Genomic DNA, 23,208 nt, shown 5'->3' on the forward strand with positions numbered 1-23,208 from the left:
CTGTCTGACATCACCACCTCTGGGCTAATCTCTCCTCCAGCAGCGGCTTCCCGTTTCCTTTCCAACCTCGGCAGCGTGGGCGGCTCCTCTCTGCTCGGGGCCAGGCAGGAAGAGGTCTCCAGCTGGGCTCTGCTGTGGGGCTGCAGCCACCACGTGCCTGGCCCTTGTCCCACTGGGATGTGGGCCACCAGCACCCCCAGCACCCCAGCAGGAGGGATGTGGACCCCCAGCACCCCCAGCACCCCAGCAGGAGGGATGTGAGGCACCAGCACCCCCAGCACCCCAGCAGGAGGGATGTGGACCCCCAGCACCCCCAGCACCCCAGCAGGAGGGATGTGAGGCACCAGCACCCCTAGCACCCAGCAGGAGGGATGTGGATCCCCAGCACCCCTAGCACCCAGCAGGAGGGATGTGGATCCCCAGCACCCCTAGCACCCAGCAGGAGGGATGTGAGGCACCAGCACCCCCAGCACCCAGCAGGAGGGATGTGAGGCACCAGCACCCCCAGCACCCAGCAGGAGGGATGTGGATCCCCAGCACCCCTAGCACCCAGCAGGAGGGATGTGAGGCACCAGCACCCCCAGCACCCAGCAGGAGGGATGTGGATCCCCAGCACCCCTAGCACCCAGCAGGAGGGATGTGAGGCACCAGCACCCCCAGCACCCAGCAGGAGGGATGTGAGGCACCAGCACCCCCAGCACCCAGCAGGAGGGATGTGGATCCCCAGCACCCCTAGCACCCAGCAGGAGGGATGTGAGGCACCAGCACCCCCAGCACCCAGCAGGAGGGATGTGGATCCCCAGCACCCCTAGCACCCAGCAGGAGGGATGTGAGGCACCAGCACCCCCAGCACCCAGCAGGAGGGATGTGAGGCACCAGCACCCCCAGCACCCAGCAGGAGGGATGTGGATCCCCAGCACCCCTAGCACCCAGCAGGAGGGATGTGAGGCACCAGCACCCCCAGCACCCAGCAGGAGGGATGTGGATCCCCAGCACCCCTAGCACCCAGCAGGAGGGATGTGAGGCACCAGCACCCCCAGCACCCAGCAGGAGGGATGTGAGGCACCAGCCCCCCCAGCACCCCAGCAGGAGGGATGTGAGGCACCAGCCCCCCCAGCACCCCCAGCAGGAGGGATGTGAGGCACCAGCACCCCCAGCACCCCAGCAGGAGGGATGTGAGCCCTGACCTTCCCTATGCCTTTGATGTCATGACTGTCCTGTCCCTCCTGGTCTGAGGTGGCACTTGGTGCCACCACCATGTCCCCCAGGAGCAGCACAGGGGCCAGCTGTGAGCTGCTGGTGTAGCTGCAAGGGGCTGGGCACCTGAGTTGCTGAGCTGGACACCAGGGCAGGCTGGGCAGGAGGGGTGCAAGGGGCAGGGGTGTGGCAAGAAGAGGGCAGCAGTCTGAGGTGGCAGCAAAGTGTGGTGAGCTGGCCACAAGCTGAGGTTGGATGCATCAGAGGAGCCCCCAAAGCCACAGAGAGAAGCAGGGGGGTTGGAATGGATGGGCTGGGGACTGAGGGCACCCTCAGCAAGCTCTCTGGTGATACCAAACTGCCCTCAGGCTCTGCTGCCAGCCAGAGCTGGGCAGGCTGAGACCTGGCTGCAGGCAAACCTCAGGAAGGTCAATCAGGACCAGTGCAGAGTCCTGCAGCTGGGGAGGAATCACAGCAGGCACCAGGGCAGGTCAGAGGCTGCCCTGCTGGAGAGCAGCTCCAGGGAGAAAGACCTTGGGGTGCTGGTGGGCAGCAGGTTCTGCAGGGGACAGCAAAGTGCCCTGGTGGCCAAGAGAGACAATGGGGTCCTGGGCTGCAGCAAGAGAAGTGTGGCCAGCAGGGCTGGGGAGGTTCTGCTCCCCCTCTGCTCTGCCCTGCTGAGACCACAGCTGCAATCCTGGGTCCAGCTCTGGGCTCCCCAGGTCAAGAGAGACACAGACCTGCTGGAGAGAGCCCAAGAAAGAGCCAGGAGGATGATTTGGGGACTTGAGCATCTCCCCTGTGAGGAGAGACTGAGAGCCCTGGGGCTGTTTAGTGTGGAGAGGAGAAGGCTGAGAGGGATCTGATCAATGCCTCTCAATAGCTGAGGGGTGGGGGGCAAGGGGAGGGGGCCAGGCTCTGTTGGGTGGTGCACAGGAGTGAGACAAGGACCAATGGAGACAAACTGGAGCAGAGAAGGTTTCAGCTCAGCAGGAGGAGAAACTTCTCCAGAGTGAGGGTGAGAGAGGCCTGGGGCAGGCTGCCCAGAGAGGTTGTGGAGTCTCCTTCTCTGGAGCCTTTCCAACCCCCCCTGGATGCATTCCAGTGTGCCCTGCCCTGGGTGATGCTGCTCTGGCAGGGGGCTGGGCTGGATGGTCTCTGGAGGTCCCTCCCAGCCCCTAATGCCCTGTGCTCTGTGCTGCTGTGAGTCCAACCATCCCCTGAGTCCACCCTGGCCATCAAACCGTGCCCCAGAGTGCCATGGCCATGAGCCCTGCCTGCTCCTCCTGCTTGCAGGCAGCAAGGGAGTGGCTGCAGAGCTCTCCTTGCTCCTGCCTGCAGCCACAGCTCACAGCTTGGGGGTGCAGCACCCCTTGCCTCGGGCCCCCCAGGCTGGAGGGCTCAGCAGGGCTGAGCAGAGGAAATGCTGCTGGTCCTGCTGGGGAAGGTGGTCCCTGGGTGGGCACAGCTGGCACAGAGGGGCTGCAGGCTGAGGGCAGGTGTGGGATGTGGCTCTGAGGGCAGGAGGTGCCCGGAGACAGGGGCCAGCAGCATGGAGAGAAGCAGCAGGGGCAGGTGGCCAGGAGGTGTGGCTGGAGGCCTCAGAGGGGTCCTTCCAGCCAGGGTGGGCACTGGGCAAGCTGCAAGCCCTGGGTACTGCCAGGGGCTTGTGCCCAGCCGCTGCCAAGGCAGAGCTCAGGCTGGGCCAGCAGCTGCCACGTCCTGGCCCTGGCCCTAAGCCTGTGCCTGGCTGGGACAGGTCTGGAGCTGAGCAGCTCAGCACCAGCAGCGCTGAGGGCTCCCTTTGCATTGCCCTGGCACAGCCTGGGGGAGAGAAGGCTGCAGGGAGACCTTCTGGAGGCCTTGCAGGGCTGAGAGGGGCTGAGCAGAGAGCTGGGGACAGAGCTTTGAGCAGGGCCTGTGGTGCCAGGCCAAGGGGGGAAGGTTTGAACTGCAAGAAGCAGACTCAGAGTGGAGAGAAGGGAGAAATGTTTGACCCTGGGGGTGGGGAGAGTCTGGCCCAGGCTGCCCAGAGGGGTGGGAGATGCCCCATGGCTGGCACCATCCCGGGTGAGGTTGTTTGGGGCTGTGAGCATCCTGCTGTGGGTGCAGCTGTCCCTGCTGGCTGCAGGGCCTGGGCTGGGTGACCTTTAAAGGTCTCCTCCCCCTCCAACCCCTTCTGTGGTTCCATGATGAGATGGAAACCCTCCCGGAGCAGGCAGCCGGCAGCCACAGGCAGCCTGGGGGCAGCAGGGCCAAGGGGGAGGTGGAAACTCCAGTGCCAGCCTGGCTGTTCCCCAGTGCCCTCTGTCTAGAGCAGCTTCCTGGCGTCCTCTGGAGGCTGCCCTGTGCCCACCCCCCCCTCACCACCTTGCCCATGGTGCCCAGCACCCTGCCCTGCTGCCGGGCACCTCGCCCCCTGCCCAGGCTCCCCCCTGGGCCCTGGGGGTTGCAGGGCAGGGCTTGTCCTGCCCAGCCCGTGGTGAGCTCAGTGCCAGCTCCTCCCGCTGGTGCCAGCTCCCTGGCAGCCCCATGCCAAGCCAGAGGCCTGTCACACACACGCTGAGCCCTTTATTGTGTGCCAGGGAACCACAGCAGCGGCAGACAGCGGGGGGGGGGGGAGGGGGGCAGGGGCTGCCACAAGCCCTCTGCCAGGGTGCCACCTGGGGAAGGAGGACCCAGAGCTAGGCTGGTGCCCAGGAGAGGACCTGGGAGGGCTGCTCTGGGTTGGGGAGAGGGTCACACAAAGCCTGGGAGGGGCCGGGTGGGGTGGTGGGGCTGGCAGAGCTGGAGCTGGGGGCAGAGAAGCTCTACTGCAAAGCCCTGGCAGGGCCCCCCTAGACCTCCCACTTCTCTGCTGGGCACCTCTAGAGGGTCTCACGGTGGCAAAGGGATGTCCTGGTGCCAGGCCACCTCCTGCTTCCACCAGGGGGGAGGGTTGGGGTTGGACTTGATGATCTTCAAAGGTCCCTGCCAACCCCTAACAGCCTCTGGAGCCCTCCCTCTCTGTCTTGCCCAGCTGCCTGGGGGCACCTCCTCCTGAATGCCAACTCTGCTTCCTACGTGGAGACACCTCCATGCACCACCACGGACCACCATAGACCTCCATGGGCCACTGTGAACCACTGTGGACCTGCATGGGCCACCATGGGCCTCCATGAGCCACCATGGACCAGCATGGACCTCAATGGACCTGCATGGACCACCGTGGACCTCCATGGGCCAACATGGACTACCATGGACCTGCAAGGACCTCCACGGGCAACTATGGACCACCATGGGGCACCATGGGCCACCATGCACCTCCATGGGTGCCCAAGATGCTGCAGGCTCCCCTGGGTGCCCAATGAAGGACTTGCAGAGCCAGATTGGGGGGTGCAGGGTGGGGAAGGGGAAAAGGGGGAGGAGGAGGGGGAAGAGGAGGAGAAGAAGGAGGAGAAGGAGGAGAAGAAGGAGGAGGAAAAGGAGGAGGAGGTGAAGAAGAAGGAGGAGGAGGAGATGGAGGAGGAGGAGGAGGAGTTTGAGGATGAAGAGGAGGAGGAGGAGATTGAGGATGAAGAGGAGGAGGAGGAGGTTGAGGAGGAGGAGGGGTAGGAGGAGGGGTGAGAGGAGTCAGAAGAGGAGGAGGAGGGGTGGGAGGAGGAGGAAGAGGAGGAGGAGAGGTAGGAGGAGGGGTGAGAGGAGGAGGAAGAGGGGGGCGGGGTGTGAGCAAAGCAACCCCCGTGAGTGCTGCGGGTGCCAACCCCCACCCCGCACGGCCGAGCGGTGCCGTGGGGGGGTCGGGGTCAGGGCTCGTGGTCAGCGGTGCCCAGGGGCCCCTCGGGCAGCCCTGCCTCGTCCAGGCGCTCCAGGGAGTCTGCGTGCTGCAGGGAGAGCTCTGCCAGGCTGAGGCTGGGCAGGGAGCTCTGCTCGGGGTACACCCAGGGCTTGTAGCCAGGCTGGTGCTGGCGCTTCCACGCCGGGTACTGCAGCCCCGCCTGGTGCAGCCTCTTCATGGCCTGCGGGCACAGCACCGCGGGCACAGCTCAGGCACAGCTTGGGCACAGCCTGGACACACAGCGGGCACAGCTCAGGCACAGCTCAGGCACAGCTTGGGCACAGCTTAGACACACAACAAGCACACCTCGGGCACACCTCGGGCACAGCTCTGGCGCAGCTCAGACACACCTCGGGCACATCTCAGGCACACCTCGGGCACAGCTCAGGCACACCTTGGGCGCACCTCGGGCACACCTTGGGCACACCTCGGGCACACCTCAGGCACACCTCAGGCACACCTCGGGCACAGGTTGGGCACAGCTCTGGCACACCCCCCGGCACACCCAGGGTCCACCTCCCTGCCCCTCCCCCCCGCGGGTGGGCACAGCTCCCGGAAGTCTCCCCCTGCCCTGCAGTGTATTTTGGGGGCATCTGGGAGGGGCTGGGGGCATGGCTGGGACCACACTGACCCAGGACGTTCCCAGGGCATGATCCTGCGACACCCAGCACCCATCCTGAAAGCCCTGGAGCACCCAGCACCCACCCTGAAAGCCCTGGGGCGCCCAGCACCCATCCTGTGACCGCTGGGGCACCCAGCACCCACCCTGAAAGCCCTGGGGCACCCAGCACCCATCCCCTGAGTCCTGGGGCACCCAGCACCCACCCTGCAAGCCCTGGGACACCCAGCACCCACCCTGTGAGCCCTGGGACACCCAACACCCATCCTGTGACCCCTGTGGCACCCAGCACCCACCCTGAAAGCCCTGGGGCGCCCAGCACCCACCCTGAAAGCCCTGGGGCACCCAGCACCCATCCTTTGACCCCTGGGGCACCCAGCACCCACCCTCAGAGGCAGCTTTGGGGCACCCATCACCCCTGCTGCCTGTGCCCCCGCACTCTGGGCACCCTCCCTGCTTACCTTGGGTGCCACAAACTGGGAGACTCTGTTCACCACCCACTTTGGCAGCGACCCTGCAAGAGCCCCAAGAGCTCCAGCCCCTGGCCAGCCCCAGAGGGACCCCCCAGGAGCCTCCAGCCTTCAGCTGTGCCAGCCTGGACCTCCCCAGGGTGGTGCTGCCGGCACCTCCTGGCCAGAGGGCCTGCTTCTTCCTTGGCTTGCCCCCACTCAGGGGCACTGAATGCAGCAGGCTGGGAGGGACCCCCCAAGGGCCTCCTGCCCAACCCCCCCTGAGGGCAGCAGGGACCCCACCAGCTGGCTCAGGCTGCTCAGGGCCACATCCATCCTGACCCTGGGATGGAGACTCCACCACCTGCCTGGGCAGCCTGCCCCCCTGCCTCCCCACCCCCTCCCTCCCCAGGGGCTTCCTCCTGCTGGCCAACCTAACCTCCCCCCTGCTCCACCTGGGGCCTCCAGGGGGTGAGCTGTGGGGGGTCCAAAGGGTGCCAGCCCTGAGCAGAGCCAGGCTGCAGGCTGCCCTCTGGCTGGGCACTCACCACGAGGGTCCACCTGGGTGAGGTAATAGAGGACACAGCCCCTGGCACCGTTGGCCTTGACCAGGTAACCTGTCTGCAGGGACACAGCCCTCACAAAGTCCTTCCTGGGGGGATACTTCTGCAGGGAGGGAATCATGGAGTCAGGAAGAGGCTGGGAGAGGCCTCTGGGAACACCCAACCCAAGCCCCCCATGGCCACCAAACCATGGCTCCAGGTGCCATGGCCACAGGCTCCTTGAACACCTCCAGGCATGGGGACTCCACCACCTCCCTGGGCAGCCTCTTCCATTCCTTGACCACTCTGGCAGCACAGAAATTGTTCCTCATCTCCAACCCAACCCTCCCCTGGCACAATTCCAGGCCATTGCCTCTCCTTCTAGCACCTGATGCCCAGCTCCCACCTGGCTCCAGCCTCCTCCCAGGGAGCTGCAGAGAGCAATGAGGTCTCCCTCAGCCTCCTCTTCCTCCACACTGAACACCCCCAGCTCCCTCAGCTGCTCCTCCCCAGCCCTCTTCTCCAGACCCTTCCCCACCTTGGTTGCCCTTCCCTGGCCCTGCTCCATCTCCTCAGTGTCCTTCTTGGGGTGAGGAGCCCAAACCTGACCCCAGCACTTGAGCTGTGGCCTCCTCTTCTCCAGGCTCAACACCCCCAGGCCCCTCAGCTGCTCCTCCCCAGCCCTGGAGCCCCAGCCCTGGAGCCAATGCAAGAAGCAGCTGAAGGATGCTCAGCTGCAGGACCACCATGCAGAGGTGGAGAGGCACAGACTGGGCCTGGGGTGACAGCTGGGGGGTGTGGGGACATCCCCAGCCCAGTCCTGGAGTGGCATCTGGCTTGCTGGTGCCAGGGTAGGCAGTGCTGGAGGGGCTGCAGAGGGAGACTCTCCTGAGCCTTGCCAAGGAAGCAGAGCTGGAGCTGGGGAGGCTCCAACCAACCTCCTAACTCTGCTGCCAGTGCCCCCAGTGCTGCACTGGGCAGGTCTCTGTGGGCATCCCCCAGCTGGGGGGGTTTGGGGGAGGGGGTATGGGGGACATCCCCATCCCCAAGCCCCTCCCCCAGCTCGGTTGCCCTTCCCTGGCCATTCCCCAGCCCCTCCAAGGTCCTTTCTTACAGCGAGAGCTTGCCCACCTCGGTGCCTGCCCGGGCTGCTGCCCAGCCCGAGCCGTGCCAGCCGTGTGCCAGGGCAGGGGCACGCAGGGCCGGTGCCAGCCGGGGGCTCACCGGGTGCTTGACGCTGTAGTTGAGGATGATGAAGTCATCGTCCAGGGGCAGCCAGGAGCGCAGGGTGACGAAGTCTCTGTTCTTCAGGGGGCTTGGGCACTTCCCTGGGGGGGACAGCCCCGAGCCCGATGCCCATGGGGCCGTACCCCCACACTGGGGAGGGAGGGGGTGCCCTGGGAGTGCCGGGGCATGCCCAGGGACGGCCGGGCGGGGGGGGGCCCAGGGGCGGCTGGGGGGTACCAAGGGGTGCCGGAGGGTTCCCAGAGGGTGCCTGGGAGGTGCCCATGGGGGGCTGGGGGGTGTCGGGGGGTGCGCAGGGGAGGCTGGGTGGTATTGGGGGGTCCCCATGAGGGGTTGGAGGGTGTCGGGGGGTGCCCAGAAGGGGTTGGGGGGTCCTGGGGGTTGCCCAGGGGAGTCTGGCGGGTGCCGGGGGCTGCCCTGGGAGTGTCGGGGGGTGGTCAGGCAGGACCGGGGGGTGCCCTGGGAGTGCCGGGGGGTGGCCAGGCAGGACTGGGGGGTGCCCTGGGAGTGTCGGGGGGTGCCCAGGCAGGACTAGGGGGTGCCCTGGGAATGCCGGGGGGTGGCCAGGCAGGACTGGGGGGTGCCCTGGGAGTGCCGAGGGGTGGCCAGGCAGGACTGGGGGGTGCCCTGGGAGTGCCGAGGGGTGGCCAGGCAGGACTGGGGGGTGCCCTGGGAGTGTCGGGGGGTGGCCAGGCAGGACTGGGGGGTGCCCTGGGAGTGCCGGGGGGTGGCCAGGCAGGACTGGGGGGTGCCCTGGGAGTGCCGGGGGGTGCCGAGGGGTATCCTGGGTTTGCCGGAGGGTGCAGCGGAGGGGCTGGGGGCTGCCGGGGGGTGCCCGTGGGGGCTGCTCACAGGAGTAGTAGCCCACGTCGGCGTTGACGGTGAGGCGGCCGATGTCGTGCGTCTCGATCATGTTGGAGTCCCACTTGCTGCGGTAGTGAGAGTCGTGCAGCACGTCGTACAGCGTCTCGGCAGCGACGTCCTTGCAGCACAGGCGAGTCTGGAGGGGAGGGGACACCGGGAGAGGGTCTCAGCAGGGACAGCCTTGCAGCACAGGCGAGTCTGGAGGGGAGGGGACACCGGGAGAGGGTCTCAGCAGGGACAGCCTGGCAGCAGAGGTGAGGCTGGGGGAGGGGGACACCGGGAGAGGGTCTCAGCAGGGACAGCCTGGCAGCAGAGGTGAGGCTGGGGGAGGGGGATAGAGGGAGAGGGTCTCAGCAGGGACAGCCTGGCAGCAGAGGTGAGGCTGGGGGAGGGGACACAGAGAGGGTCTCAGCAGGGACAGCCTGGCAGCAGAGGTGAGGCTGGGGGAGGGGGACACAGGGAGAGGGTCTCAGCAGGGACAGCCTGGCAGCAGAGGTGAGGCTGGGGGAGGGACACAGGGAGAGGGTCTCAGCAGGGACAGCCTGGCAGCAGAGGTGAGGCTGGGGGAGGGGGACACAGGGAGAGGGTCTCAGCAGGGACAGCCTGGCAGCAGAGGTGAGGCTGGGGGAGGGGGACACAGGGAGAGGGTCTCAGCAGGGACAGCCTGGCAGCAGAGGTGAGGCTGGGGGAGGGGGACACAGGGAGAGGGTCTCAGCAGGGACGTGTGCAGGGAGCTGTGCCCATCAGGCAGTGAGGACTTTAGGTTCACAGAGTCACAGCATGGGTTGGGAGGGACCTCAAAGCTCATCCAGCTCCAGCCCCCTGCCCTGGGCAGGGACACCTCCCACCAGCACAGGCTGCTCAAGGCCTCATCCAGCCTGGCCTTCAGCACCTCCAGGGAGGGGGCAGCCACAATCCCCCTGGGCAGCCTGTGCCAGAGTCTCCCCAGCCTCACTGGGAAGGATTTCTTCCTCCTCTCCAGTCTCAGACTCCTCTCTTCCAGCTCCAATCCATTCCCTCTGCTCCTGTCCCTGCTGGCCCAGGTTGGTGCCATGTGTGGTGCCATGTCCTCATGCTGCTAGGAAGCCAGGGCCATGTGTGCCATGGAGGATCCATGTCCCTGCTTCAGGACAGCCCAGGTGGAGCCAGCAGCCCTGCTGCCAGCTTGCAGTGCAAAGGCAGGAGGGCAGCAGTGGGCACAAGGACCTCATGCCCTCAGGTAGAGCTGCCTGGTGGTCCAGACTCTGCTACCTGGGTACACAGAATCCTTGAGTCCCAGCTTGGTGAGGGTTGGGAAGGACCTCTGGAGCTCACCCAGGCCAACTCCCTGCCCAAGCAGGGCACCCACAGCAGCTTGCCCTGCAGCACAATGCCCAGGTGGGGCTGGAAGCTCTCCACACAAGGAGACTCCACAACCTCTCTGGGCAGCCTGCTCCAGGCCTCCAGCACCCTCACACCAAACAACTTTCTCCTCCTCTTCACATGGAACCTCCTGGGTGCCAGTCTGTGCCCAGTCCCCCTGGTGCTGTCAAGGCTGCTCTGAGGTCTCCCTGGACCCTTCTCTTCTCCAGGCTGAACAGCCCCAGCTCTCAGCCTGTCCCCACAGGGGAGGTTCTGCAGCCTCTGATCATCTTCATGGCCTCCTCTGGACCCACTCCAGCAGCTCCAGGTTCCTCTTGTGTAGGAGACCCCAGGGCTGGACACAGCACTGCAGAGGAGGTCTCAGCAGAGCAGAGCAGGGCAGTGTCAATGCCAGAGATGTTTTCCTTGAGCCCTCTGCAGCCAGGAGCAGCCTCAGGAGCAGGCTCAGATCAATTCCTGGCCCCCAGCTTTTCTTCTCCCTGCTGATTTCCTGAGGACCTGCTGTCTGAGGCAGCAGCAGCTCCAGAGAGCTTAGGCACAGGCAGCCTAATCTTTCTAAGCAGCCACCAAAGGGGACAGGAACATCACTCTGCTCCCAGCAGACACAGCCCCAAGTCCCCAGGCTCTGCAGGGACACTCTGGGGAGGTGCTGGGAGGGCTCTGCAAATCCTCTCCCTGGCTGAGCCCAGAGGATTCTCCTGTGATCGCCCTAAGCCTTCTGTGTCAACTCACCCAGGAAAAGGCAGCAGCAGGAGGGCAGCAGCTCCTGATGCTGGAGCACAACCTTCCAGCCCAGCCCAGCCCAGCCCAGTCCTGGTCCTGCTGAGGGTTGGTTTGGTGAGAACAGGAGGGTTGGGGCTGGGGGAGGCTGGAGTTGGTGGGTGAGGAGGGGGCTGCAGCCCTCTTTTTGTGCCTGCCAGCAGAGGAGGCTTCATGGAATCATGGAAGGGTTTGGGCTGGGTCATGGAATCATGGAAGGGTTTGGGCTGGGGTCATGGAATCATGGAAGGGTTTGGGTTGGAGTCATGGAATCATGGAAGGGTTTGGGTTGGGTCATGGAATCATGGAAGGGTTTGGGTTGGGTCATAGAATCATGGAAGGGTTTGGGTTGGGGTCATGGAATCATGGAAGGGTTTGGGTTGGGGTCATAGAATCATGGAAGGGTTTGGGGTCATAGAATCATGGAAGGGTTTGGGCTGGGGTCATGGAATCATGGAAGGGTTTGGGCTGGGGTCATGGAATCATGGATGGCTTTGGGCTGGGGTCATAGAATCATGGAAGGGTTTGGGGTCATAGAATCATGGAAGGGTTTGGGGCCATAGAATCAGGAAGGGTTTGACTTGGGTCAGAGAATCATGGAAGGGTTTGGGCTGGGGTCATGGAATCATGGAAGGGTTTGGGTTGGGGTCATGGAATCATGGAAGGGTTTGGGGTCATGGAATCATGGAAGGGTTTGGGTTGGGGTCATGGAATCATGGAAGGGTTTGGGTTGGGGCCATAGAATCAGGAAGGGTTTGGGCTGGGGTCATAGAATCATGGAAGGGTTTGGGTTGGGGTCATGGAATCATGGAAGGGTTTGGGTTGGGTCATGGAATCATGGAAGGGTTTGGGTTGGGTTCATGGAATCATGGAAGGGTTTGGGCTGGGGTCATGGAATCATGGAAGGGTTTGGGTTGGGGTCATGGAATCATGGAAGGGTTTAGGGTCATAGAATCATGGAAGGGTTTAGATAGGGGTCACAGAGCTGTGGAATGGTTTGGGTTGGGACCATAGAACCATGGAATGGTTTGGGTTGGTTGGGATGATAGAATCATAGAATCACCAATCCACAGCCCCAAAACCACAGTCCCAATCCACAACTCACAGCCCAAATCTCCAGTCCACAATTCCCTTCTCCCTGGCAGAGCCCAGAGGATTCTCCTGTGATCCCCCCAAGCCTGCTGTGTCAACTCACCCAGGAAAAGGCATCAGCAGGAGGGTAGCAGCTCCTGATGCTGCAGCTCAGACCTTCCAGCACCCTCACACCAAAGAAATTTCTGCTTCTCTTCAGATGGAGCCTCCTGGGTGCCAGTCTGTGCCCATTGCCCCTTGCCCTGTCCCTGGGCACCACTGACAAGAGCCTGGCCCCATGCCCTCACCCCCTGTTCCTGCAGCACCATGCAAGGGATGCTCCTGCTGCTCGTGGGTGCAGGGTGGGGGTGGTTGGTGTGAGCCTGCCTGTAACTGGAGCTGTGGAGCTGCTGGCCAAGCCAGGGAGTGCATTATTGATGCAGGCACCTGGGGATGCCAGCCGCTGCTCTTTAGAGGCTCTGCATCTTTGATGAGCTGGGCAGCAGGGCCCTGTAACTGGAGATGGCCCTGCTGAAGGTGGGGGCAGGTCCCAGCAATCTCAGGCAAGCTGTGCCCTGCTGGCCTGGTTTGTGCCCAGCCTGCTGAAGTCATGCCCAGGCCAGGCTTGGAGCTGTGATGCACTCCCAAGGGCACCGTGGAGGAGAGGGTGGGACCCAACCCAGCCCAACCCAGCCCAACCCAGCCCAACCCAACCCAGCCCAACCCAATCCAGCCCCCTCCTCCTGCTCCTTCTTCCCAGCCAAGCACTCCCAGATGGGGCTGAAGCTGCTGCTGCTGCTGGAGGGTGAAGGTTGTCTGCAGCTGGAGGTGGTCCTCCTGGAAGCCCTGGGGGCCAGCACAGGCTTGCTCCCCTGCAGCCTGAGCACCATCAGCCCTCTCCAGGCACACAGCAATGGAGGTGGTCAGCTGGGGCAGAGCCCAAACCCAGGCTATCCACAGGGAATTCTGGTGGAGCAAATCCCAAGCTCCAGCTTTCCCAGGGACCCCTCATGTTCCACCGGCCCCGTGGAGGAACTGGGGCTCTTCTGGCCTCCAGCCCCAACCTGTCCACCTCAACCCTTCCACACAGCCTGGGATCCTCCATCCCCTGTTTTGGGAAGGCTCCCTGGGCAGTGCTGATCCCTGCACCCTGCCCAGGCCCTCTCCAGAGCAGGGAAAAGCCACAGGGAGGAGGCACTGAGCCAGGCTGGCTGTGATGGTCCTCAGAGCCCCACTGCCCCCAACCTGGACTCCCCTCTCTCTGAGGCCTCCCCTCTGCTGGGCTGAGTTTTAACTTGGTTGGACTTCAGGAGGTCCTTCCCAACCTGTGCAGGTGGAGTCAAGCAGCAGCTGTGCCTCCAGCACCTCAAATGCTCTCCACACTCCAGAGCTGCCCCAGTAACAGGCTGGCACCCAGCCACTGGCCACCCTCTGGACTCTGGGGTGCTGACCACCATGAGGGTGCTGGAGGCCTGGGGCAGGCTGCCCAGAGAGGTTGTGGAGTCTCCTTGTGTGGAGAGCTTCCAACCCCCCCTGGGTACTGTGCTGCTGGGCAAGCTGCTGTGGGTGCCCTGCTGGAGCAGGGGGCTTGGGCTGGATGAGCTCCAGAGGCCTCTTCCCACCCACACATCCCCTGCAAGCCTCCAGCCGAGCTGAGGTGGGTTCCCACAACCCACCTGCCCTTGCAAGCACTCAGGGCCCCAAAGAGCCTCCTTTACCATGGCCCTGGGACCCTTTGGACCCAAGGCCTGGGTTTGGGTGATGCTCTGGGAGCCTGCACACCCCAAGGGGCAGAGATGAAAGTGCAGAATGCAAAGCCACGTTGGTGGCCCCAGAGAGACCCCCAAAGTTCCAGGGCTGCAGGGACCCCCAGAGCTCCCAGAGAGACCCCAAAGTTCCAGGGCTGCAGGGACCCCCAGAGCCCCTCAAGAGACCCCAAAGTTCCAGGGCTGCAGAGACCCCCAGAGCCCCCCAAGAGATCCCACAGTTCCAGGGCTGCAGGGACCCCCAGAGGCCCCCAAGAGACTCCAAAGTTCCAGGGCTGCAGGGACCCCCAGAGCCCCCAGTGGGACCCCAAAGCCTTGGGGCTGCAGATCTCTGGGAGCTCAGGGACACAGCAGAGCCTCAGGGAGAGCAGAGCCCTGGTGCTGCAGGGAGCCTTGGGGCTCCAATGAAACCCAAAGGCCCAAAGGTTCTGGCCCCTCCTAGGGGCCTGGTGAGAAGCCAGAGCCTTGGGGCTGCAGGACCCCAGGTGCCATGCACCAGTAGAGCTGAGGGATGACCTGCTGGAGAGCAGCTCCAGGGAGAAGGAGCTGGGAGTGCTGGGGGACAAGTTCCCCCTGAGGCAGCAATGTGCCCTCCTCCCCAGGAAGGTCAGGAGTCTCTTGGGCTGCATCAAGAAGAGTGTGGCCAGCAGGGCAAGGGAGGTTCTCTTCCCCTTCTCTTCTGTCCTAGGGAGGCCACAGCTGGAGAACTGAGACCGTTCTGGGCTCCCCAGTTCAAGAGGGCCTCCTCCTCTCCTTCTCTGGAGAGCTTCCAGCCCCCCCTGGCTATTGTGCTCCTGGGCAGGCTGCTGTGGGTGGTGCTGATTCAGCAGGGGCTTGGGCTGGATGAGCTCCAGAGGCCCCTTCCAAGCCCTGGGATTCTGGGGTGCAAACTCCTCATCATCTTCTTCTGCAGTTCAGGTCTCCCCAAGATGGCAGTGAGGAGGCAAAGGGAAGCCTGCTCAAGCCCTCTCCCTGCAGGAGGCTGGCAGGCTGGCCAGGCAAGGCTGCTCCTTGGTAGGTCTCCACTTCTGCTCACCACCCCTTGGTCCTTCCAGCAGGATGTTCTCCATCACCTGCCCAGGACTGAGGTGGCAGAGCAGCAACCCACAGTGCCCTGCAGCATCCCTCTGGCCCTCTGGAGGGTGGATGTGACCTCTTCCCAGTCACCAGGGACCTCCTGTGGTCACCAGGACTCTTCACAAAGGCCAAGGCCGGAGCCCTCAGCACCCCCAGGGGCATCCTGCCTTGTCTTGTGGACTTGTTCATCCCCAGCTAATTAAAGTTCTCCCTGATCCTAGTCCAGAAGCTCTTCCCTGGCTCATGGTGTACTGCAGAGGTGTAGACCTCTGCAGAGAGTGCTGCTGCTCCTCCTCCTCCTCTTCACCTTGGCCTTGTAGGGCCTCCATCCATGCCAGCAGTGCAACCCCAGCTCCTCCTCCTCCTGTCCCCCCAGCTGCATCCTCTGCAGTTCAGGCACCCCAGAGAGGCTTCCAGTGACTCTGTGCTCAGGAGAGTGGTGGAAGAGCCTTCCCTGCTGCACTGTACCCCAGATGCCTCCTCACCACCTCCCCACACTGCCCTGCTCTCCAGGGCAGCCAACCCTTCCCTGACTCTGCTGGTTGAAAGCTCTCTGAGCTTGGCTGGCCAGGAGGGAAGGTCCTCTGACCCTCCTTGCTTAGGTGGATGCCATCCCTGCCCAGCACTCCTCATCCTCAGTGGGCAGGAGCACCCAAATCCTGCCCAGGACACCAGCCCTGGAGCCAAGCACTGCCCAGGCAGGATGCTCCCACCCAGGGCTCACCCCCTGATGGGGCTCCCATGCCCCTTGTAACCCCTCTTGGTGTACCCAGGGCCACCTGGCAGTGCCACTGGTGCCGTGCAGCCAAGCACTGAGGTCTGATGAGCTGAGGGATGGTTGAACCCCACTGATCCTGCTGCAGAGCCAGGCCCTGGCAAGCCACCAAACCTCCTGGGGACTCCTAACCTCTGCAGGATGCATGTTGAGTGCAGGATGTACCCCAGGATGGTGTGGCCAGGAGAGAGGCAGCAGGGAGACATCCTCCCAACCTATCTCATGCCTTGGGGGGCTCCCAAGGAGGCCATCTCCATCCTGACAACAATCTTCCTGCCTGCTTCTGCCCCCCTGCAAGGTGAGCCCGGAGGAGGGTGAGGGGGTGGGTGGGAAGCTGCAGGGGGCACCTGGCAGGTTGAAAGGCTAAAGCCATGGGGCAAGGAGTGAGAGCCCCGAGGAGAAGCTTGGCAGCTGGGGAAGCTACCTCTGGGGATGCTTTCTGGGGGGCCAGAAACACCCCCGGGCAGGTTGGAACAGGGCGTTGGGCACCTGCAGGCTGGGCCAGCCCGGCAGGGGCAGGGCAGGGGCAGGGCAGGGCAGGGGCAGGAGCAGGGGCAGGGCAGGGTTAGGGGCAGGGCAGGGGCAGGGTTAGGAGCAGGGCAGGGGCAGGGGCAGGGTGGGCGGCCCTGCAAGCCGCAGGCTGCTCCTTACCTTGATTTTCTGGACGGTGCAGCTCTCCTCCTGGCCCTGACTCCAGACCGTGATGCCAGCCTTGTTGTAGCGGCAGTGCCAACCCTCCGGGCTCTCGCACTGAGCCCTGAAGGAGCTGAAGTCGGAGTCATCCGGGATGTAAACCATCTCCCCCGCTCTGGACATGGGGGGCCGGGCGGCTGGAGCCGGGCTGCGGGCGCCGGGCTCCGTCCTGCCTCACCCCGCGGGGACCCTCCCTGCCCTTCAGCCCTGCCTGGCGCAGCTCACATTCATCCTCCCTCCCTCCGTCCTTCCTTCTTCCCTTCCCCTCCCTGGCTCCCTCAGCCCCTGGCCCCGCGGTGGGCAGCGGGGCAGGCCGGGCACAGGGCGGTGGGCAGGGAGCTGGGTGCCCCGCAGCGCGGCAGGGGGGAAGAAGGCTCCGTGCCGGCAGTTGCTCCGGCAGCTGCTGCCAGCTCAGATGTCTTCTCCTGCTGGCTCCCCAGCATCACATTTCTCTCCGGCTGCTTGGCAGCTCCTCAATTATTCAGCAGGTAGCGGGGAGCAGGTGGCTCGGCTTGCAGGGCCAAGCTGCCGCCCGTCCCCCCCAGCCAACCTTACCCCCCCCGCCCAAGGACCTTGCCGGCCCTGGAGCTCCCCTCTCTGAAGCTCTGGCAATCTCTGTGCCTGACTTTGCAGCAGCAGCTCGCTGGAGGCATCAGCTGATCCTCTAAGCAGGAGCAGCAGCCTGGATGGGCTTCAGCAGCAGCAGGATGCAGGTCACAGCAGGTCCTGACGTGACAAGGAGGAAGCCATGGTCCAGAAGACAGGAGCAGGGCTGCCAAGGTGCCCAGGATCAGTGGGGATGGGCTCAGGAGGAAGCCATAGTGGTCCAGAAGAGAGGAGCAGGGCTGCCAAGGTGCCCAGGATCAGTGGGGATGGGCTCAGGAGGAAGCCATAGTGGTCCAGAAGAGAGGAGCAGGGCTGCCAAGGTGCCCAGGATCAGTGGGGATGGGCTCAGGAGGAAGCCATAGTGGTCCAGAAGAGAGGAGCAGGGCTGCCAAGGTGCCCTGGATCAGTGGGGATGGGCTCAGCAGGAAGCCATGGTCCAGAAGACAGGAGCAGGGCTGCCAAGGTGCCCTGGGCTGGTGGGGGTGGGCTCCTGGCATGGTGAAGGGAAAGGATTGAGGAGGTTGCTCCTCACTGGGCTGTAGGATGCCGGTGGGGATGATCCCCTGAGGGTCTCTAGGCCACCCTCCCACTCAGAGCAGAAACAGCATCAGAGAAGAGAAGGCTCTGGGGGGGCCTTAGATCAGCACTTCAGTGCTGAAGGCTGGGGGGGATTGTCCAGAATAAACTGTGGGGATAGGCCCAGGGGTGGTGGTCTGAGACTGGAGCAGGGCAGATTCAGGTTGGACCTCAGGGGGAAGTTCCGCATCATGAGGCTGGGGAGACACTGGAACAGGCTGCCCAGGGAGGTGGTGGAGGCTCCATCCCTGGAGACATTCAAGGTCAAACTTGCTGAGGCCCTGAGCAACCTGATCCAGCTGGAGGTGTCCCTGCTGCCTGCAGGGGGTTGGGCAGGATCACAGAGTCACAGAAGTGTCAGGGCTGGAAGGGACCTCAAGGCTCAGCCAGTCCCAACCCCCCTGCCATGGGCAGGGACACCTCACACTGCAGCAGGTTGCTCACAGCCACAGCCAGCCTGGCTGCAAACACCTCCAGGCATGAGGCTGCCACCACCTCCCTGGGCAACCTGTGCCAGGCTCTCACCACCCTCATGGGGAACAACTTCTTCCTCACAGCCAATCTCAATCTCCCCACTTCTGCTTTTGCTCCATCCCCCCCAGTCCTATCACTCCCTGACACCCTACAAAGTCCCTCCCCAGCTTTCTTGGAGCCCCCTGCAGATCCTGCAAGGCCACAAGAAGGTCTCCCTGGAGCCTTCTCCTCTCCAGCCTGCACAACCCCAACTCTCTCAGGCTGTCTCCAGAGCAGAGCAGCTCCAGCCCTCTGCTCCTCCTCGTGGCCCTTCTCTGGACACCTTCCAGCACCTCCAGAGCCTTCCAGGATGCCCTTGGAGGGCCCCTTCCAACCCCATGCAATCTGTGGCGGTGTGACCCCCACAGGGTAGGGTCACCCACAGCTTTGCACAGCTCTGTCCCACCCTCTGCAGGTCCTCCAGCTGCACCACCTCCCTGGGACGGCCAGACTCTCAGCCCTGGTGCCCAGCCTGCGGCTGCCATTGAGGTCCATTGCCCATCTCATGCCCTGCTGAGGGAGGTTGGCTCCAGCATCCCTGCCTCTGCCTTCCAGGGAGCTGCAGGATGCTGCTGGATCCCAACTCAGCCTTCTTGGAGCCTCAAGCCCCAGCCCTGCCAGCAGCTTCTACTGCTCCTCTACCTCTCCCTGGGGCACAGCATCCAGCTGAGGCTTTGCTTGGTGCTGTGCAGAGGGAAGGACCTCTGTGGCTGCTGGGCAAGCTCCCCCTCATGCTACCCAGGGTGCAGAGCTTGTCCATTTGTTCAACCTCTTGTCCAGGTCCTTTCCTGGAACCTCCTCCCAGATCCTTTCCAGGATCATTCTCCCAGATCCTTTCCTGGAACCTCCTCCCAGATCCTTTCCTGGAATCCTCTCCCAGATCCTTTCCTGGAACCTTCTCCCAGGTCCTTTTCTGGAACCTCTTCCCAGATCCTTTCCTGGAACCTTCTCCCAGGTCATTTCCAGGATCCTTCTCCCAGATCCTTTCCTGGAACCTCTTCCCAGATCCTTTCCTAGAATCCTCTCCCAGATCCTTTCCTGGAACCTCCTCCCAGATCCTTTCCTGGAATCCTCTCCCAGATCCTTTCCTGGAACCTCCTCCCAGATCCTTTCCTGGAACCTCTTCCCAGATCCTTTCCTAGAATCCTCTCCCAGATCCTTTCCTGGAACCTCTTCCCAGATCCTTTCCTGGAACCTTCTCCCAGATCCTTTCCTGGAATCCTCTCCCAGATCCTTTCCTGGAACCTTCTCCCAGGTCCTTTCCAGGATCCTTCTCCCAGATCCTTTCCTGGAACCTTCTCCCAGGTCCTTTTCTGGAACCTCCTCCCAGATCCTTTCCTGGAACCTTCTCCCAGATCCTTTCCTGGAACCTCCTCCCAGATCCTTTCCTGGAATCCTCTCCCAGATCCTTTCCTGGAACCTTCTCCCAGGTCCTTTCCAGGAACCTCCTCCCAGATCCTTTCCTGGAATCCTCTCCCAGATCCTTTTCTGGAACCTTCTCCCAGGTCCTTTCCAGGATCCTTCTCCCAGATCCTTTCCTGGAGCCTCCTCTCAGGTCCTTTCCAGGACCCTTCTCCCAGGTGCTTTCCCCTGGGGCCCTGCTCAGCCCCTTGGCCTCCAGCCTGGGTGGGACCTGAGCTTCTCTGGTCCCATCTGGCCTTCAAGGTTCCTGCTGAACCCAATTCTAAGCTTCTTGGGGTCCAGCTGGCCTGAGGCTGCTGCTCCCTCGCCCCTAGCTTCCCCTCAGCTGCCAGACCTTCCCTTGCCTCCCCATTCTGATGAGGATGAGGAGCGTGGCCCCAGGACCGACCTTGGGGTGCCCCCCATGAGACCAGCTCCCTGCTGGCCACCAAGGCAGGAGCCAAAACTGCTGCTGGAAGGGAGAGCAAGGAGCCAGCTGGGGAGCTGCAGCTGCTCCCCCAGCCCTGCCTGGGGACACGCTGGCTGAGCAGCCCCTGGGCCATGCAGCTCCCCTCCTGCTGGGCTTGGGGAGCTCTGGGTGCTGTGCTCATCACCAGGCCACGCTTGGCTGGGCTGCTGCTGCTGTTGCTGCTGCAGTGGGCAGGGAGGGGAAGATTCCCAAGGTGGGCACAGTGCACAGCAAAGACCTTGGGGTGGCCTTGGGGCTGCAGGAAGGGAGAGAGAGCGAGGCCAGAGGGATTTGTGGTCCGGAGCTGGCTCACAGCCCTGCTGCAGTGTCCCACGAGATGCAAAGGAGCATCCCTGGGAGCGTGTCCACAGCCCTGTGACCATGGGCAAGGCAAAGGAGGTCCCCACAGCCCCTGCCACAGCCAGACACAGCCTGGAGGGTCCGTGCCTGGATGTGGGACACCTGTCTGATACGCCTGAAGGCCACCCAGTGAGACCTGGACAGACAGAGCTGGGCAGAGAGGATCCTACTGAGGCTCAACCAGGATGAGTGCAGAGCCCTGCAGCTGGGCAGGAAGAATAAACTGCAGCAGGACAGGCTGGGAGGGGATCTGCTGGAGAGCAGCCCTGGGGAGAAGGACCTGGGAGTGCTGGTGGACAAGTTCTGCATGGGACAGCAATGTGCCCTGGTGGCCAAGAAGGCCACTGGGGTCCTGGGCTGCATTCAGAGGAGTGTGGCCAGCAGAGCCAGGGAGGTTCTCCTGCCCCTCTGCTCTGCCCTGCTGAGACCTCACCTGGAGTATTGCATCCAGCTCTGGGCTCCCCAGGTCAAGAGGGACAGGGATCTGCTGGTGAGAGTCCAAGGGAGGCTCCAAGGATGCTGAAGGGACTGCAGCACTGCCTGGTGAGGAGAGGCTGAGAGCCCTGGGGGTGGTTAGTCTGGAGAGGAGAAGGCTGAGAGGGATCTGATCAATGTCTATCAATAGCTGAGGGCTGGGGGTCAGGAGGGAGGGGACAGGCTCTGCTCAGCTGCACCCTGGGATAGGACAAGGGGCAATGGATATAAACTCCAGCACAGGAGGTTCCACCTCAACATGAGGAGGAACTTCTTCCCTGTGAGGCTCACAGAGCCCTGGAGCAGGCTGCCCAGAGAGGTTGTGGAGTCTCCTTCTCTGGAGCCTTCCCAGCCCTGTCTGGATGTGTTCCTGTGTGACCTGTGCTGGTCCTGCTCTGGCAGGGGGGTGGATTGGAAGATCTCCAGAGGCCCCTTCCAACCCCCAACACCCTCTGAGTCTGTGTGGAAGAAGGTAGGACCTGAGCCTGCAGGCTTTGCAGCTCCAAAGCATCTCCATGGGGTGAAGGACAATGCAGTGCTGGGGATGGAGGAGCTCCAAGAGCTTGCCCAGCATCACTGAAGCAGGACCCACCTCTGCCTGGTCACATTTGTCTCTGCATTTTCAGATGGGACCATTTCTCTCCCTGGCTGGGCAGGCTGGGAGCTTGACTGGAAAGAGCTGACCCCTGGGCTCAGAGCTCAAGCTGGGCAGCAGTGCAGCCACCCAAGAGCTTGCTGGGCACCATCACACATCCCCTGCAAGCCTCCAGCCGAGCTGAGGTGGGTTCCCACAACCCACCTGCCCTTGCAAGCACTCAGGGCCCCAAAGAGCCTCCTTTACCATGGCCCTGGGACCCTTTGGACCCAAGGCCTGGGTTTGGGTGATGCTCTGGGAGCCTGCACACCCCAAGGGGCAGAGATGAAAGTGCAGAATGCAAAGCCACGTTGGTGGCCCCAGAGAGACCCCCAAAGTTCCAGGGCTGCAGGGACCCCCAGAGCCCCCAGAGAGACCCCAAACTTCCAGGGCTGCAGGGACCCCCAGAGCCCCCAGAGAGACCCCAGATTTCCAGGGCTGCAGTGACCCCCAGAGCCCCCCAAGAGACCCCAAAGTTCCAGGGCTGCAGGGACCCCCAGCGACCCGAGAGAAACCCCAAAGTTCCAGGGCTGCATGTACACCCAGAGCCCCCCATGAGATCCCAAAGCTCCAGGGCTGCAGGGACCCCCAGAGCCCCCAGAGAGATCTCAAAGTTCCAGGGCTGCAGGGACCCCCAGAGCCCCCAGAGTTCCAGGGCTGCAGGGACCCCCAGAGCCCCCCAAGAGATCCCAAAGTTCCAGGGCTACAGGGACCCTCAGAGGTCCTCAAGGGATTCCAAAGTTCCAGGGCTGCAGGGACCCCCAGCTACCCCAGAGAGACCCCAAACTTCCAGGGCTGCAGGGACCCCCCAGAGCCCCCCAAGAGATCCCAGAGTTCCAGGGCTGCATGTGCACCCAGAGCCCCCCATGAGATCCCAAAGCTCCAGGGCTGCAGGGACCCCCAGAGCCCCCCAAGAGACTCCAAACTTCCAGGGCTGCAGGGACCCCCCAGAGCCCCCCAAGAGATCCCAGAGTTCCAGGGCTGCATGTACACCCAGAGCCCCCCAAGAGATCCCAAAGCTCCAGGGCTGCAGTGACCCCCAGAGCTCATCAAGGGACCCCAAAGTTCCAGGGCTGCAGTGACCCCCAGAGCCCCCAGAGAGACCCCAAAGTTCCAGGGCTTCAGGGACCCCCAGAGCCCTCAGTGGGACCCCAAAGCCTTGGGGCTTCCGATCTCTGGTTGCTCAAGGACACAGCAGAGCCCCAGGGAGAGCAGAGCCCTGGTGCTGCAGGGAGCCTTGGGGCTCCAATGAAACCAAAAGGCCCAAAGGTTCTGGCCCCCCCAGGGGCCTGGGGAGAAGCCAGAGCCTTGGGGCTGCAGGACCCCAGGTGCCATGCACCAGTAGAGCTGAGGGATGACCTGCTGGAGAGCAGCTCCAGGGAGAAGGAGCTGGGAGTGCTGGGGGACAAGTTCCCCCTGAGGCAGCAATGTGCCCTCCTCCCCAGGAAGGGCAGGAGTCTCTTGGGCTGCATCAAGAAGAGTGTGGCCAGCAGGGCAAGGGAGGTTCTCTTCCCCTTCTCTTCTGTCCTAGGGAGGCCACAGCTGGAGAACTGAGACCAGTTCTGGGCTCCCCAGCTCAAGAGGGACAGGGAACTGCCTGAGAGAGTCCAGAGGAGGCTACAGAGATGCTGAGGGGCCTGGAGCAGCTCTGGGAGGAGCAAAGGCTGAGAGCCCTGGGGGTGCTGAGCCTGCAGAAGAGCAGCCCCAGAGGGGAGCTGAGCAATGCTCAGCAAGAGAGAAAGGAGCTGTGGGGGGCAAGAGGCTGGGGGCAGACTCTGCTCAGTGGTGCCCAGGGACAGCACAAGGGGCACTGGGCACAGACTGGCACCCAGGAGGTTCCATGTGAAGAGGAGGAGAAAGCTGTTTGGTGTGAGGGTGCTGGAGGCCTGGAGCAGGCTGCCCAGAGAGGTTGTGGAGTCTCCTGGTGTGGAGAGCTTCC

The 23,208-nt window shown here is 63.4% G+C and overlaps 1 protein-coding gene across 2 annotated transcripts; it reads right to left on the bottom strand.

The window, feature by feature from the left end:
- Window positions 1-3,781: 3,781 nt before the first annotated feature.
- On the bottom strand, window positions 3,782-16,477 carry LOC137457694 (START domain-containing protein 10-like). 2 transcript variants are annotated; one of them, XM_068169538.1, is made up of 6 exons: window positions 16,195-16,477; window positions 8,722-8,869; window positions 7,849-7,952; window positions 6,631-6,748; window positions 6,095-6,147; window positions 3,782-5,195 (listed from the first exon to the last, which is right to left on the bottom strand). In XM_068169538.1, exons 1-6 carry the CDS (start codon window positions 16,357-16,359, stop codon window positions 4,983-4,985), a joined length of 801 nt encoding a protein of 266 aa, XP_068025639.1. In that variant the 5' UTR covers window positions 16,360-16,477; the 3' UTR covers window positions 3,782-4,982. The 2 variants fall into 2 exon arrangements, with proteins under 2 accessions (XP_068025639.1, XP_068025638.1); XM_068169537.1 differs by having other exon boundaries at window positions 3,782-5,244.
- Window positions 16,478-23,208: the final 6,731 nt, after the last annotated feature.

The sequence above is a fragment of the Melanerpes formicivorus genome, unplaced genomic scaffold, assembly GCF_026170545.1.
Source record: "Melanerpes formicivorus ecotype bairdi unplaced genomic scaffold, bMelFor1.0.p_v2 SCAF_188, whole genome shotgun sequence".
In the NCBI taxonomy this organism is placed as follows: domain Eukaryota; kingdom Metazoa; phylum Chordata; class Aves; order Piciformes; family Picidae; genus Melanerpes; species Melanerpes formicivorus.

Excerpts from the sequence above, each read along its gene's own strand:
- LOC137457694 (XM_068169537.1), bottom strand. The coding sequence starts at position 16,359 with ATGTCCAGAGCGGGGGAGATGGTTTACATCCCGGATGACTCCGACTTC. Across the intron at positions 7,953-8,721 it reads CGACGTGGGCTACTACTCCT|GGAAGTGCCCAAGCCCCCTG; the intron begins GTGAGCAGCCCC and ends TGTCCCCCCCAG. Across the intron at positions 5,245-6,094 it reads CCCAGTTTGTGGCACCCAAG|GCTGTGCCCAAGCTGTGCCT; the intron begins GTAAGCAGGGAG and ends CTGTGTGTCCAG.